This window comes from Mytilus galloprovincialis, chromosome 5 (genome assembly GCF_965363235.1).
Source record: "Mytilus galloprovincialis chromosome 5, xbMytGall1.hap1.1, whole genome shotgun sequence".
NCBI classification, from domain to species: Eukaryota; Metazoa; Mollusca; class Bivalvia; order Mytilida; family Mytilidae; genus Mytilus; species Mytilus galloprovincialis.
In genome coordinates this window covers 13,313,927-13,331,752 of record NC_134842.1, presented here as the reverse complement: position 1 = coordinate 13,331,752, position 17,826 = coordinate 13,313,927, and the positions used below count along the sequence as shown (strand labels likewise).

At 32.8% G+C, this 17,826-nt stretch overlaps 1 protein-coding gene across 2 annotated transcripts; it reads right to left on the bottom strand.

Moving 5' to 3' along the window:
• Positions 1-1,052: 1,052 nt before the first annotated feature.
• LOC143075190 (uncharacterized) lies at positions 1,053-11,736 on the bottom strand. 2 transcript variants are annotated; one of them, XM_076250529.1, is made up of 6 exons: positions 11,446-11,736; positions 9,979-10,076; positions 8,121-8,244; positions 6,339-6,502; positions 5,171-5,384; positions 1,053-2,770 (listed from the first exon to the last, which is right to left on the bottom strand). In XM_076250529.1, exons 2-6 carry the CDS (start codon positions 10,052-10,054, stop codon positions 2,269-2,271), a joined length of 1,080 nt encoding a protein of 359 aa, XP_076106644.1. In that variant the 5' UTR covers positions 10,055-10,076; positions 11,446-11,736; the 3' UTR covers positions 1,053-2,268. The 2 variants fall into 2 exon arrangements, with proteins under 2 accessions (XP_076106644.1, XP_076106643.1); XM_076250528.1 differs by lacking the exon at positions 11,446-11,736 and having other exon boundaries at positions 9,979-11,025.
• Between the last annotated feature and the right edge of the window lie 6,090 nt (positions 11,737-17,826).

Here is a 17,826-nt window from a genome sequence, read left to right as displayed (position 1 = left end):
TAAGTCTGGTATTATTCATTTTCAAAAATCTTGACCAATGTCTAAAAATACATGACCATTGTTTAACTATACATGGCATCCAGCCCGTATCTCCATATCATGATAAATTTGGAGTATATTTTCCAACACCCTTAAAAAATCGCATAGCTCTATTTTTATTTGCATTAATACATGTAAATTCCCTAGCTCTTCATATTGAGGCACCATATTCAATAAATGGCATAACCAGTGTATCAAAACGTTTGTAAAAATTGAAACTCAAAACCACCATTAGCTTTACTTTTGGCAATTAACAATCCTTATGCTCTACTGGCAGACTTAGCAACAGCTTTTGCCATATCTATTTAATTCAAATATACGATTTGTTTTTCGTAAATTATTGTTATAAAATAGGCATTAGTTTTCTCAATTGAATAGTTTCATATTTTTCAGGTCGGTGGCTTTCATAGTTGACTTGATATGGGTTTTTTCATTGTTGAAAGTCGTACGGTTGCCTGCAATTGCCTACATCTGTTCATTGGAAATTTACAGGCAAGCTGTTTCATTGTCAATCATACCACAATTCCTTAGTTTCATATTTAAGCTATTTTGATATTCTGTTAACCTATATGAGGCGTTGCAAGATAAAACAAAAACTTCATTGCATGATAACAAGCAGTATGTTTTTCAACAATTTGAACAAAGGTAATTCCATATATACAAGAGTTCAGGAGAAAGATAACTTGCCTTTTAAGCATAGGCAGTTGTTCCTTTGTGAATAACATGAAAAAATAGTGTAATACAACATGTTTGTTCATATATGTTTGCAACACACTGGTCATCTTTAGATACAAGAATTGTCACCACAACTGTAATCTTACCGATTGTTTCCTATATCTATTTATGAAGTTTTGACAAAATGTAACAAAATCGATGCATGCATAGGATGAGACTTTTACCCTACCGTCGCATCCTGTCGCGGTTTTTTTTCGAAGTTTGAGCGATTTTTAAAGTTTTCGTCTGTTATCATGATTTATCTCTTCTTAGTTCAATTAATCAAATTTGAACATCGATTGAATACTGTCGCTCTTAATTTCAGCATTTCATATTGTACAAGAAATCTTTGAAAAAATATGCGATTAATAAACGTAATGATTGCACACTAAACAAAGACACAGGCAGAAACGATGGTTCACAATACAATTCATAAAAAGTAGTTACATATTACAACAAACACGCTTAATACCTTGGGTTTCTCCTTGTTTGGAAGAATAAGCAGTTGTACACTTACTTCCCTACATCTATTATATGGTTAAGTATGTACAGTCGGTAATATCATACTATAGCAATTTACATTGCATAGAAAAGCCAGGTTAACGAAAATAATGATTGGTTAAAGGAATATTCATGTGAAGCTGATGGAAAATTTTGTAAATTATCTGTGTTTTAAATATGGTACAACTCCGATTTGGTGTAGACAAATTATTTCACGATTTTATACTTGTTGAAATTTGTGCTTGTTTGCAATGTTTATTTTGTGAATAATATACAAATAAAAATAAAACAATTGGACTAAAAGGGATACACTAACAAGAATTTCCCACGTTTACTTTGGAACATTTCTACCCTCGTACATATCAGTACTGTTTGGCAAGACTGAAAACTTGTAATGTTATACTTTCTTTTATTTCAGTACTGTTCATTATTATATAATAACTGACCAGACACAAGTTGTTAAAATTCGGTTTGGACGAATATTTTATTCAAAATTTAAATATCGTAAAAGGAAAAGGGAAAAAAAGGAAACAACTTGTGTCTGTTTAATGACTGTATCGAAACTAGTTCTATAAATTCAGTACTGATTTTTACAGTACTGTTTCAGTACTGATTGTGTCAGTACAGTTTCAGTACTGTCAGAATCCTATAGAACCCTTCCATTTTGAGCCCCATAACGATTTTACAGGTAAATATGAAATATAATTCATTTTACTGTTATTTCTTTTGGAAACATGAACTCTTTATAGTTCGGATGCAAATAATATATTGTACAATGTTCGGTTGATGAGGTTTACACGTAAAAAAACACAATATGGTAATATATTCAAAAAGGAAATTAAATTTCGTTCAATTTCTAATTATCATGATTCCGCTTATTCGTCGTGTTTTGTGAGCGTTCATTGGATCATATAATATATTCTTTTGTGTCATGTTAAAATAACAATGATTGAATGTGAGGTTCATGTGAGATTCCAGGAAATGACACTTTTACATACATTTATTATACAGTTATCATCGTCTGTGTTCATAGCAAACAATTGCCGATATATCAGCAGGACTAACGTCGAATAGTTTCAAAAAATCCTTAAGAATCGTAGGAAGTTTTAACTTGTCGATTATTGGAAATACAGATGTGTCCATATTGACGAACCTGATGTGTTTCCGAATTTGTGTTCGAGCAAGGTGCTTTAAACTTGGCGGTCTTCCAAAACCTTTAAGTAAGTGATAGTCAGTTTCAATTTGAAAGTAATCGTTTTCATAGCAATTCATATCAGATACGGTCAAATCATACCCAGAAGATACAAATGTTGCTAAAAATATTTTGTCATCCATACAGTAGTCCTCTTGCCGAGAGAACATGCAGTGTTCCCCACATTGACGTAAAATATCTCCAAAACTATACAAGTTGGGATCCACTCCATGTTGTAGTAACACTATTGCTGCAGTACAAATAAACCACGGACTGGATATGTGTAATGTCGTTGGACGATTTGCCTCATAAACCTTACCTCTCCTGTTATGTATAAAAGAAAGTTATAAATTGTAAAAATGAGGTTGTAATTACAAATCTGATTTAAATACAAATTCTAAATTCAGTTCGCCTATTTTACCGGACTACAATAAATGGAAGGCTGAGTATGTAATGATACAAAACCAATTACAGTCAAACCTGTGTAATATACCACATGTATTTAACAAAAACCTGTTTTAAAGGACTATCAATCTTAGATCCTTCTTTAGTACCTTTCATATTAATTGAACCTGTTTTAGGAGACCACTGTTTTTTTTATCTCCCTTGAATGGTGTCTTAAAACAGGTTTGACTGTTTGACTGTACATTGATTTTCGTCGTTCGTCTTGTATTGTTATACAACTTAATCAACTTGATAAAATTGTACATATGCTTATGTATTAAATATGATACGCATATTGAGGACAAACACAAATTCAAACAGTAGGTACGTCCTGTAATAAAATCCCTCCAACATGAAGGTAGAATGAAAAGGAGAAAAACAAAATAATAAACTCGACGGAAAATTCAAACAGAATGTCCCTTTTCAAAGCGCAAAACCAAGAGCTCAAAGACAACAAACGAATTGAAAGAACAGTCATATATCAGACTGGGTACAGGCGATTTCAAGAATATAAAATATTTTAAAGCTAGCTAAACATCCAACCTGTATAACAGTCACATACAATTTGATGATATAGACAAAACAAACCAGCTAAAAAAGGTTAAAATATAAAATATTGGTGTATAAAGTAGTCAATGCTGTGTTATAATCTTCATTAATATAAAAACTAAAAACTGTGTCCATAAAGAAAAACAAAAATGGCATATGAAAAAAAAAGGGGATGACAAGAAAACATGCATGAAATACTTGCATACAATATGTACCACTGTCGTTATGTAACCACCAATCAATCATTTATCATATTGTGTTTAAGATTGTACGTGTGTAATTCTTTAATGCCACTGAAAATGAGGGTATTTTTGAAAGGGGCAAGAATTGTACCTTGTAAAAGACGACCTACGGACTTCAAATAGAGTTGTTGCAAGGGTTCTTGACATGCAGAGAGTATGTCACTCTCTTATCCGATGGATCGGATTTAACGCTCCTGCTCTGACCGGACGTTGTGGAGTACTTGCACATCCCGCACGGTTAAACGTACGCACCACTTCGAATAACGTTTATAATAATGTTGTGTCTGTTTGTCCTATTCATTTTAAGTCATGGCGTTGCCAGGTTATTTTCGATTTATGAGTTTGACTTCCCTCTTGTATCTTTCGGGTTTTTTATTTGCTAGTCGATAGAAAACCAAAGTGACCGTATAACTATTCTCCAGTCAACCTTGCGGTTTCTAATGTACGAGAGTATCATTTTCTTGTGCAACAATTTCAATCATTAGAGAACGTATTAAAAATATATAATGACTAACGATTAACTTCATTTTTTGTATATAAATTAGGCCGTTAGTTTTCTCGTCTGAATTATTTTTCATTGTCATTTCGGGGTCTTTTATAGCTGACTATGCGTTGCTCATTGTTGAAGGCCGCACGGTGACCAATAGTTGTTTATTTCTGTGTTATCTGGTCTCTTGTGGAGAACTGTCTCATTGACAATCATACATCATCTTCTTTGTTATATTATCTTAGATCAGTATAATTAAGGTGATCTGTATTTTAATTCCTATGCCTTCTGACTTATATTTTTGGCTTTCTGATGTATATTTTGTTAAAGTCTATCTGTTCGTGGCCATTATAACAGGTCGTGCCCATCTCTGCGTTATGTCTATGTAGGTTATGACTTTTGACATATAACAAAACATAATATAACTGATATATAAAAAAGAAGATGTGGTATGATTGCCAATGAGACAACTATCCACAAAAGACCAAAATGACACAGACATTAACAACTATAGGTCACCGTACGGCATTCAACAATGAGCAAAGCCCATACCGCCTAGTCAGCTATAAAAGGCCCCGATAAGACAATGTAAAACAATTCAAACGAGAAAACTAACGGCCTTATTTATATAAAAAAAAATGAACGAAAAACAAATATGTAACACATAAACAAACGACAACCACTGAATTACAGGCTCCTGACTTGGGCCAGCACATACATAAATAATGTGGCGGGGTTAAACATGTTAGTGGGATCCCAACCCTCCTCCTAATCTGGGACAGTGGTATAACAGTACAACATAAGAACGAAAATAAATAGTCTTTAAGTAAAACTAAACTAACTTTTCCCATGACAAATCACACAAACGCTGACAAAATTTATGATACTGCTAAGCAGGTTGTACCTTTTTTTAAGGTTAAGCATGTACATTGTTATATTCTTAAATGAATGTATTTCAACCAGATATAATTTAAACATCAACATCAATATACAAACACTTACCCTAAAAAAAGACATGGTCCCCAAGATGTAGTGTTTAGTTTTACACCAGCATTTAAAAACTGCTCAAGTACTTTCAAAAACATTTGGGGACTACCAGAATGTCTTGAAAATCCAAAAGATTGAGGCCTATTTGGACCAATGATTGCACGTAGGTCATCTGGTTTCTGTAAATTTATACACTGTGGAAGTCCTTGAAATCTGTTAATGTCCACACCTTCAATATAATACACAACAGGTGCTTTTAGGTAACTTTGATATACAAATGACCTACATTATATGTTTGAAGTACATTTATCATATTAAGACAGCGAAATTAAATTAAATAATGTAGACAAAGAGCGTTTTTAGTGTAGTTGTATATATGGATAGTTGTCCAAAGAATTGTGACAGATCACTGATGTAGATACCATTAATATGTTTTATAAATTACAAATATGGAATTTATGTCATTTTGATGTCAAAATAAGCTCTGAATATTCTCCCTAATACGCGACTTTAAAACTAAAATTATATCAACACATATGAATATCTTAAATGTCTGCACGACTTTTATTCGATTTGATGCATATTGATATCCTGTTCCTACAAAAAGTTGGGTAATTTGTTTTGATACCAGTATGCGTCCTTTTTGTCAATGAATATTCAGTTTCCTTTTTATTCCACAAGCTCATATTTCTTTGATGATCTTCTCTAGTTAAACCGTTTCACAAATGACATCGGATATGTTCCTCACGTCGTAACTACAGTCCCCTTCCCCTTCATAAATGTGACCTACCGAATTAGATTATTTACCGGATTTGTTATCTCATAAGCAACACAACGGGTGCCACATTTGGAGCAGGATCTGCTTACCCTTCCGGAGCACCTGAGATCACCCCTAGTTTTTGGTGGGGTTCGTGTTGTTTATTCTTTAGTGTTCTATGTTGTGTTATGTGTACTATTGTTTGTCTGTTTGTCCTTTTCATTTTTAGCCATGGCGTTGTCAGTTTATTGTCGATGACTGTCTCTTTGGTATCTTTCGTCCCTCTTTTAAAGTGATTTATTCTAAAATGAGATAAAAAAAAAAAACTTTATCTAAAAATCGCATGTTTTTTGACTGGCTGTATGCAATGTGTGCCACTGGCCCATGGACATTGAGAACCAACAATAAAAAAAATATACCACGTACCTGCGTTTATCAGAAGTTTAACAATGTCAGCATTTCTATTATTTGCAGCATAGAATATGGGTGGAACACTGTTTTTGTAATTTTCATGTTGATCTCCCCTGGCAACTAAATTAACATCTGCACCTTTCTTTATCAATTTTTTAACAAGTTTAACATCATTATTCCTGAAATGTAAGTTCAATCAGAGGTAAATTGTGATTGCTAAAGATTCAACAAATTATTTAGGATTTTAATCTTGATTTTATTCCCTTTCAAGTATGTATATCCTGATATCTCATTTCGTTAACATTAATAAGGACAATAAAAATCTCCCGTCGTTTAATTGGATACCTGCATTTCAAAAAGTTAAACCACACACATGTTGAACTCCAAGGAAAATTCAATACGGATATTCCTTAATCACATGGCAAAATTGAAATTTCAAACATATCGAACTGTCATACTCCTAACTTGGTACAGGCATTTTCTTTAGTAGAAACTGGTTTTATAGTTAGCTAAACTCTCACTTGTATGACCGTCGCGTAAAATTCCATTATACTGACAACGAGGTGTGAACAAAGCCAACAGTCATAATAGGTAAAAATGTCAAGAATAAGAGTACAGCAGTCCACATTGTGTTATTATCTCAATCACTATAAAAACAAACAAATATAAAAAAAAAACATAGACACAATAACACAATGACAGGATGTATAATAACAGAGCCACGCCATATGTAAAAAAAGGGGAACAAAACACATAAAAAGTCTCATAGACAAAGCATGTTAGCAAAATTCAAATATAACAATACAAACATTACCATAGAACAATAACACAATGACGGGATGTATAAGAACAGATTAACGTCATATAGAATGATGTATATATATATTTTTTTTAAACCGTCCATCTTAACAATTTCTTACCACAATTCTTTCTAAAGCAAAAGAGGGCCTCCGGTAAAATTATGTTAAATTTATGAATGAGGATTTTTATTTATTTTTTTTTTTTTTTTTTTGGCTTTAATCTACTATTATCTATAATAGTTTAAATGATCATATACATCGTCGCATTGGTAACACAGTCACCTGTAATTAATATCGCATATTCATATTTCCTGTTTAAGGTCATACAAAATGTAAATTTGTAAAATACATTTGTTTTCTACCAAAAATAACCTGTATCCAAACCTGCCGACTTAATTTTGTATTCATGTTAAGCATTAAAAAACCTCTCAAAGACGATTAGAAGAAACATCTTGCAACATCCTTTAAAATTCATTTTAAGATTTTTTTTTGACATTTTGATGTTGTACGGTCATTCAATGACATAACATTTCGATCGAATCTCAAATACCGCAACGAATTCAGCATGCAGGATACTTCCGAAACTAGAAGGCCTATTCTTTATGTTGATATATTTGACAATATTGAGACAGATCGATAAATGCAATTGATACTTCATGCTCTTGTGTGGACACTCACCTCACACAAAAAATTGATATGTCTCAACTCACTATCAACAGTGTGTCGTTGTCTGAGATCTTTAAATGCAACAGTCGTTTTTTTCTTGTTGTTTCTGCTAATCCTAAGTTTGTGTTTATTACATTGAGTTGTACTCTTTCATGAGGTTAATCAGCACACTACTGGTGCTTTCACTTATCATGAACTGTGTATTTATCAATACAAAAAAAATCAAAATAACAAATTGAATTAAATAGAAGGAAGTCAATGAAACCTAATCACAAATCAAAAGGCTCGACTACAACAACCAACACAACAGATTGGTTATATCATTACATACAAACAAGCTATTGTCAATGCTGTTAGTTCTGTATGTCTTGTCCAACGATCCACTACTTCACCGAATTGTTTCGTTTCTGTCTGTATTTTCATTATAATTGTTACATCGACATTACTGCTGTCTGCTGTAAAAGAAAAAAATAACACATGGTAAAAATGTTAAAGAAATGGGTTTGTTTAAGACAATTATCATGATTTATTTACACGTTAAATTTCTAATCTTTTAAACATGATTAGGGATTGTATGAAAAATACGTTAAAATCGACCTTCTAGTATATCAAAATTCGAAGTCGTTTTGTCTCTTCATTCCGAGTCCATTCATTTATTAAAATGAAAGTTTAAAATACACAGGAAATTACACATTTTAAGAATCAGTAGAAAAACGATAATCTGAATCTCTTATAAGTCAAGCCATTAACAACTGAGTTTTATCAGTTTGACCTTGTTCTGGGCTTTACTATCATAGGCTTGCACATTGTTGAAGGGCGTACATTGACTTATAGTTGTTAAATTATGTGTCATTTTGAAATTGGAAAAAAATTGGAAATCATACCACATCTTCTTTTCTTTTAATCACTGTACAATGTTAAGGGATCACACATTTGTATAACCCCCGCCAAACTTATACGACAGAGAAAGCAAATATTGATAATATGATGAAGACTTAGCGTGTGTTGCAGAATACTTTTTTGAATGACCTATTAAGTATGAATACATTACACAGGTAGGCTAATCAAGAGTATTGACGGCTCGGACGTTAAATTTAATAAAACGATAATATGTAGAAACTACATGTATGTATAAATATAGCAGTCTTCATGCCGGGTTGATGTTGAACCTCTGACAAAGCGAAGACATGTTTTCTTTGATAAATGAATAATATAGAAGAAAGATTACTAAGTTTTCATCATTTTGTACTTTAAAACAAAAACAAAAGCTGGACAGCAGTTTAAACATTAAGTGATGCCAAGAAATAAAAATAGGACTTCACTTTTAAATATCTGGTGTCTGAAATATAAGATACTATATCAATATCCATTGCAAATAACGTATGTAGATGCTTATTAACAGAAAAACAAAGCGCACGTGAAAAAAATAACATTTCACGAAATCAAATTCTATCTTTACCAGCTGTTGCGACAGGGCATATGAAATACATGAATCATCCGAAACTGATTCAAAAGTCTTATACAGGGACAAATCTTGCATCGTATTAAGTATGTATTCAAGGCAAGAACATGAAACATCGATAATAAAATAAAGACACAGAGAGTAAGTGAAAACATGAAATTACAACTTGTGTCGTAAATTCCAAACATCGTCCTGTGATTAGCAAGTGAGATATGAAGAAAAACAATTGACCACTTACGAGTTGTCCACCAACCGGATATTTCGTCATTTATTCGCGCCGTAATGAAGTTGTTTACCAGATAGGATGATTTCCTGTAACATGAACTATTACAAGCGTCTTCGTGGTCGTGGTTTTGCAGTATAAACTAGAAATAATTGCTATCCCATAGGTAATTTATCCCAAGTCCCTAATGACAACGGTACTGATTATCAATTACAATAATTCAATTTGTCGAATATTTCGTGCAAAATGGCATCATATCTATCAACCGCTCGCTCAACATGAGAGGGAAGTGACTTTGCCCCTACACTCACGCATGATGTCCATTAAAACAAAAGTTTTGGACGCAAATGCAACGAACTCGAAAGGGGTTTGTTGAAAAAAGATTTCATTTGGAATTTGCTTTATGTATTAGAGATACTTGTGTTAAAATTATAATGTTTATGTATAATGTAGATGTAACATACAATTAGGAAGAATATCAAACACATTCGATTTGAATCTTACAAATTTGCCAAGCTTTCTTGAAAGCTGTATCTTTAGAACACGTTACTCCCTCGAAGCTGGACCAACGTTGTCCCATATCAACCGGAAGTAATTGCTTCCTGAAAATGTAACATAATAACATTACGTTCATAATAAAAGCTGAAGTAAAGTGTGAAAACATGAATTTTATTTTCTATATCAAAGGGCAGTCGGTAATACAATATTGACATGGCACAATCTAAGATGTAAAAATCAAATTATTAATGTTAACTCTACTCGTATAAGCAAAGACGATGCATTTTGACACCTCTTTGTTCAAAATGCTTTGTGAAGAACAATTGTTTGTTTTAAACGAACGTTGCATAAGAGAAGGTTACAACAGAATTTCACGTAAAAATAGTGCAGAAGTCACGATCATATGCCTTCACTTGTTACAATTTATACCTAATTTTACCATTTTTTGAAAAAAAGACAGTTGTCTTATCTAAAACGGAATAGGTGAATTTGATGTATGTACCAAATAAATACAAGATGCAAATAATGAACAGCAACAGTTTACTCCTATCCTTTATCAATATTTTTGATAACTCTATTAATATATTATCATAATCAAACAAGCTTTCAAATAAAATGACCACTACATTCCCTCTGGCAATGACATTGGTTCAGAACCCTAATTTGTCTGATTTGCTTTTCTACTTTTTTTTGCCTTTTAAACTTTTTTTATTCGAGCATCACTGACTTGTCTTTTATAGACGGAACACGCGTCTAGAGCAAATATAAAATTTTGAATCCTGGTATATATGATGAAATTATTGTGCATTATCTTTCTCTCTAAAACTCAACATCCTCGCTTGAACTATCACATTTCAAATTTCGGTCAATCAGAAAGTAACAAACCTCAAATTGGCAAATATATTATAAAAAGTTCATATTATAATGATTTAACTTCGGAGTTTCGTCTTCAACTTCAAACATTTACTTAAATCTTTCAAAGATATAAATACAAGATATGGAAATTTTGCTGCATCTGTAGAAAATGCTACAAATGGGTTACAAATGTGTTACATTTTAGTGTTATGTCGTTGTTCTCCTCTTATATTTAATGCGTTTCCCTCGGTTTTAGTTTGTTATCCCGATTTTGTTTTTTGTCCATGGATTTATGAGATTTGAACAGCGGTATACTACTGTTGCCTTTATTTATCACATCCATATTTTTACGGAGATGATGTTTATAGAGCACCTAAATTTTGATACAAGTACGATTCATTTAAAACTTGTCGATCCTTTGAATAAACCATTCTGAATAGGTTAAAAATTCACAACAGTTATAATATCTTTGACTTGTGTTATGTTAATGTTTCTTATATTGATATTGTTTATTGTAGATTAAAACATAACCGAACATGTATTCTTATACAGATATGCACTTAAAATCATACATTCTCTTAATACTTATACTTTATATATATGGAATTGTTTAACGACCTTGACTGGTTATACAGCCCTCGCACGGTCGGCTCGGTGCCCGAAGGCGTTTGGTGAACGTTTGAATAATTTTGCCATCAGTCAGGAACGAGTGGTGGTCGCCATTTTGGAGGTCGCCATCTTGGTTTTGTGAGTTGTTTTGATTTGATATGTTGACTAATTTGATGTTATTTCTTCACAACGGCTGCTTTCAGGACCAGTTTGGTCAGCTTGGCAGCCTGCTAACCTCGATGGTGGAGTACTGGTAGATGATTCGTGGACGTAGTTCTAAAGATGACAGGAAGCGTTATCAGGACCCTCGGGGGGGGGGCCACTTCAAACTTCTTTTGGTAGGGGTGAGCAGCTGAGACATCAAGTACCCCACCCTTTTCATATATTTTGTTAATCAAAAATATATACCTTGTCATATATTAATTAACAAAAAACAGACCTATAGATATATTTCAATATTTTCACCGCTTATCATTACGTTCTTATTAAGAAGCAAAATAGTCGCAATAAAATCACCTTCTTTTCCCAATAAATTCGTTATATATCTTAAACACTTTTTTCGTATTGCCCATTTTACATCTTTCATTATAAAGATATTTCAATTCCAAAATACAATACATATAAAAGACGTTTGGTCAGATCATAGATGGTTTTACATCTATGGTCAGATAAATGTAATATCACCCCAGAGCGTAACACCTTAACTGATTTTAACATGTTTAATTATTAATTAAAAACTGAGAAACAGTTTCATTGCCGTTCCCTCGTAAAGGACGCTGTCACTATGGAATTTCTTTAAATAATTGTTATCATGTTTTATGTATACAAACCCTTGAATGATAATTAGGTGCAAATGTCAAAATAGTTGGATTTATTGCATCTATCACTGGCATCAGTGGAAATACCACATCAGAATAAATAGAGTTTAATTGGTTTGACAAATAACTGATGGATTTACGACTGTGGTTTAACCGCATCAAGAATAAATGCGGACATCTGATTAGTTTCAGATACTTACGATATAATCAAGCAAGTGATAATATCAACCTATTGATATATTTCATCTGAATTTCTCACCCTTTTCATATATCATGATAGAGCATGAAAAAGTGACCTATTCCAGCGGCTCATCCCTACCACTAATTATATAGCAAGTGGCCCCCCCGAGTCAGGACCAAAGCCGTGAGGCAGTGAAATGAAGGTCAAGCATCTAACACCTAGGATATAGCCCTCGGACGTTAATCGGCATACCACTCCCCGATGATACAATGGGTTTTGGAGTGATTGTTAACGCGGGAGACGGCCAAACTACTGCGTTTACTGTACGGCGTTGGATTGGTTACTGTCATCTAAAGTAGTAAGTCGTTGATCATCTAAAAACCATAAAAAAAAATATGATACATTTGTACCTATCCACAAACATTGCTTTTGTATTTAAATAAGACCAACAAAAGAAAAAGGAAAAAAACCTGAATTGATTATTTTAAACCAGCAATCGTTTGAAAAATATTAAGTTAAGATAACTAATCATCTTGTTAATATATTTTATATGAAATTAAGGTTAAAACAACTATAGGCTCCTATGCACAGGATTTATTTATTTTTATAAAGTTTTGATTTAGAAAAAAAACTTACATGGTTAGTTAATACAGGTTATACATTTTTTTTCTATATTAATATTCTTGAAACAGTTAAACAAAAATCAGTGCAAACTTAATTCCATTTTTATATCCTGATTTTAGAAATTAACATGTAATGTTACATTTCGTAGCGTTGATACTTTCGTGGGACGCACCGTTCTTAATTCTATTGTGGTGTACTGTAAATGGATGGAAGTTGTCCGTTGTTATGTACTATTATATGTATGTTTTTCTAATAGCAGTATTGCATTTTAGCGGTATTTTCAACATTGCCATATTAGCGGGAGGTTAGTATAGTCAACTGTACCATATCAGCAATATAGCATTTGTTATAAAATATTTCGTTTCAATGTATGTTGGTGTTTGTTTTTGTAGCAGTTCAGTATTTCTGTTGTTCCGTTATTTTACACTTGCAGTAGATACATTCCCTCGGTTTTGATTTGTGACTCAGATTTGTTTTCACTTAATTGATTTGTGAATATTGAACAGCGATATACTACTGCTGCTTTTATTTCTACATAACTATGATCAGAAAGCGGACACTAGCCAGTTGTCATCTTTGATGTATATTATAATTATATATGTTTTGATTGATATGAGTTTTATGCTAAAATTTAAATAACAAATATACATTTATCAAGCAGGCTTTTTTTTAACCTTCTTTAACATTCGGTTACTGTTTTTGTCGGGATTGTGAGTGTATGTCAAAAATATGTTATTAAACCATATTAAACAAATTAGGATTTTCTATCAGTTACAAAAAAAAATTTGTTGGTGTCTTGATTAGTTTTTATATGTAGTTTTTGTCCTTTTTTTTAGGTTTGCTTGTTTTTCTTTTTTAATGTAGTTCTTTCTTTAACCTGAGTTTTACTGTGCGTATTGATGTAGATTAGCGAAAGCTAATTGAGTCACCCTCTTTAAATAAAGTCATTACTTACTTACTTACTTACTTACTTACTTACTTACTTACTTACTTACTTACTTATTTACTTACTTACTTACTTACTTACTTACTTACTTACTTACTTACTTACTTACTTACTTACTTACTTATATGAGTTTTAATTTTAGTTCATTTATATATTTCGGAGTTGGATATGACGTCTGTTGTCACTGAACTGGTATACATTTTTGTTTGGAGGCCAACTGAGACACAACTCCGATGCGGGATGTGCTCGCTGTGTTGAAGACATATTGGTGGCCTTCGGCTGTTTTCTGCACTTTGGTTTGGTCTCTTTGACACATTTCCTGATTTCCATTCTCAGTTTTAAACTAAGTCTTATAATGTATACACTGGTATACATGTACACTATTTCGTCAATATAACAGAACTCTATGCAACTGTCATACAACAAAGTTAACCTGTCAACGTATATTTGTTTCACCTAGTGATAAAAGTTCCACTGAAAACGTTCTTATAAACAATGTCATATTATTTGTCCCTGTTGGTCGTTGGAACATATATATTTTTTACCATTTATTCCGTTAGGAACATATACTGTTATAACATATACTGTTATATTTATTCTAATGAAAATGATATACCAGAATAGTTATTCCATTAAGAATTTATATTATGAAAAAATTAACTTCTATTTCGTGACAAACTCACTACTTGTCTTTTGAAAATATCTGTACCAATTAAGTTATGAAGGAATACGATAGTTAGTTTTCAGTTGTTCAATTGATGATGAGACTACTATAACATAGTAGTCTCAGATTGGTTGATATATATTTCAGTCTAACATATGGTTTTGTCGGTGTGTATGTACGATTTACCTTGTGCGGTATAGTATCTTTGTAATTGCATTTTTTCGACTGCCGGCTTGCCTAAATAATAATGAAGTATTGTGCATGTTGTGTAGAACAACAAGTAGGTGTGTTATATAAAATGTACAAATACATACCAATCCGTCACATGATAAACAAAATGATTATAAACAACATTTAACACATGTAATAATAAACACAAGATGTGTATTTCATTGCTATTTTTAGTCTGAACAGGTATGGCTGAACAGTAAAAACAGCGGGAACACTTGAATCATATTTATACTGCGTTTATACAATTGTTATGTTTATACAATTGTATCTAGAAGAAATTCCATATATACATGTACCTTCATATATTAAGATACATTGTGTTACTAGTATATTTAAATTTCTAAACGGTCTTATTTTTGACATAACGGTTTTTTCACCTATTATATTTATGTTAGATAGGGCTATACAGTAAATTCATGTCTGTTTGAGCGTAAGGAACCATTCAAATCAAATTTATACAAACACCTATCTAAAAAAAAACGATGTGGTATGATTGTCAATGAGACAATCCTCCACAAGAGACCAAATGACACAAAAATTAACAGAAATACGTCCTTCAACAATTTGCAAACCCGATATCGCAAAGTCAGCTACAAAAGGCACTGAAATCACAAATATAAAACAATTCAAAACTAGAAGACGGCCTAATCAGTGTACACAAAAAAAAATGTAACCCGACAAAAAACAACAACCACTGAATTTCAGGCTTCTGACTTGAAAGAGGCATATACAATGTAATGTTCCAGACCATATGAGTATTTGGGCCGTACGCATACGGTCCGGACTGTATGCGTTTACTCGTACGGTCTAGTAGGAGATGGAGCATAAATGTATTTGGATCAGTATGGGTTAATTTTAGGCGACCAAATCTTTTATTGACTTTTATAAGTTAATATTTTTACAATTGGATGAATTAAGGGAATAAGTGAACATTTAATCAATCGAAATTTAGTATGTATTTATAGTGGGAGATATTATGGAAATAATTGTGCAAATCGTGATACAAGCATGAAATTTGGTGTAAAGGTTGACTTAGCGATAATCAAAGCAAAATCAGCTGCTGGCCATAAAAATTTGCATTTTTTCAAGATTGCCACCACTCATTTTACAAATTGCGTCATATCCAATTGGCTACATTTCGTCAATCATTCGAAAGCTGTGTAATAGGTATAATCCAAAGTAAGTTTTGATAAAACGTAAATTACAGTTCCTAAAATACGATGAAACAATACATAAATGACGAAAAAGGGACTTCCGGTTCCAAAATGGCGGCAATTACGTTGAAAATGGCTACAGTTGGTAATACATTAAAAACAGTACTTTAGGTAAAATCCAAAGTAAGTTTTGATAAAACATAGACTACAGTTCCTAAAGTCGATGAAAACTACATGTACGACGAAAAATTTACTTTCGATTCCAAAATGGTGGCAAAAACGTTGAATATGGCTATATTTCGTAAATCCCTGGAAAGATGTGTTGAAGGTATAATCCAATGTAAGTTTTGATAGAACGTAGATAACTGTTCCGACAGTACGATGACACAATACATACATGGCGAAAAAGTGACTTCCTGTTCCAAAATGGCGGCAAAAACGTCTAAAACTTCATTTGTTTTCATTTTCTTCTAATTTACGAGAGATTTCACTTACTTCAAATACCTAGTTTCATTGGTAAGAAAAGACAGGTTGCATTTCGTATAATTATGATAGTTGCCAACACTGAAAACCGTGCAAAGGAGGCCAGAACGGTAGCGTTTACAGCATCTATCAACACCGCTGCATTTTTTGCATCCGCATTTCAAAAGTTCCTGATACATTGGTGCAACGGCAGCCAAACAAGTCCGTTTTGGATTCCAACTGCCATTGTTTTTTTGGTTTTTTTTTTTCTTTCATCAAAACCCAGTGTTCATGATTTGGTACGTTTACCTGTCGAATGCAACAATCCGGTTGAGCCAACCCTGATATGCTTGTCAGGCTTTTGATGTGCTCCGGAAGAGAAACTCTGGTAGGCAGAATAGCATCATAAGGGCGCTGCTTCCTCACAAATGATTCAAATCGTTCCATATTAACAGCAAATGTTAATGTTGCCGTACATGATGAAAGCAAATGCTTCTATGATTTCCATGTCTGTTTATACAAAACTAAAGCGAGCAAAACATCCTTTACATCTGGAAATACTTCCCATGCCTTCCAAGCTGACCTCTCCACTTTTCTATCAAATGCTTATACAGTGTCACATTCACAGAATGCATGGAAGGAAAGAATGGCAGCTGTATGAGGACCAAAAACATTTTATATTTCATATACATGAAGCCATTAAAAGTCTTTGTCCACACCTAATATTGCAAGAGCTGCAATCCCTAATACTACTACATCTGTGTCAGTACTACTTAAAATTAATTTTATCAACCATTTTCAGCAGCAAGCTTATTATGGACAAACATACGTATATCTGCTTGTTTATGGTTATAAATTGATAGCAGGGAAGTATCGGTATTGAAATTGCAAAGAATATTTCACCTTGAGTAACATACGCATTTTTATTCGTCTCTAAAGAAACAATTCTGTCGGCAAGAAAATTGAACCATTCCGTTTCGTTGTCATCTTCAAAGAGAAAACTACTCCAAACCCTTGGCGTTCTACCAGAACCAACAACTTTCCGTCTAGCACCAGCACCTTGCCTTTTCTTGGTCAAGCCTTTAAATTATTCATTTAGTAACCATCAAATACAATAACTACTCTTGAATTCTTATCGGTGCAAGATTTTATGTAAGGCAGTTTGACATAATTTGCATAATCATCAAATATTTTTGCACGTGGTGGCCTGGAATTACCAATTGCTGGCCCACCAACGATAAATGCGACAGCATTTTGATCAAATACTAGTAATTGCAAATCGCACGATGTTTCAAGTATACCCATTTGCT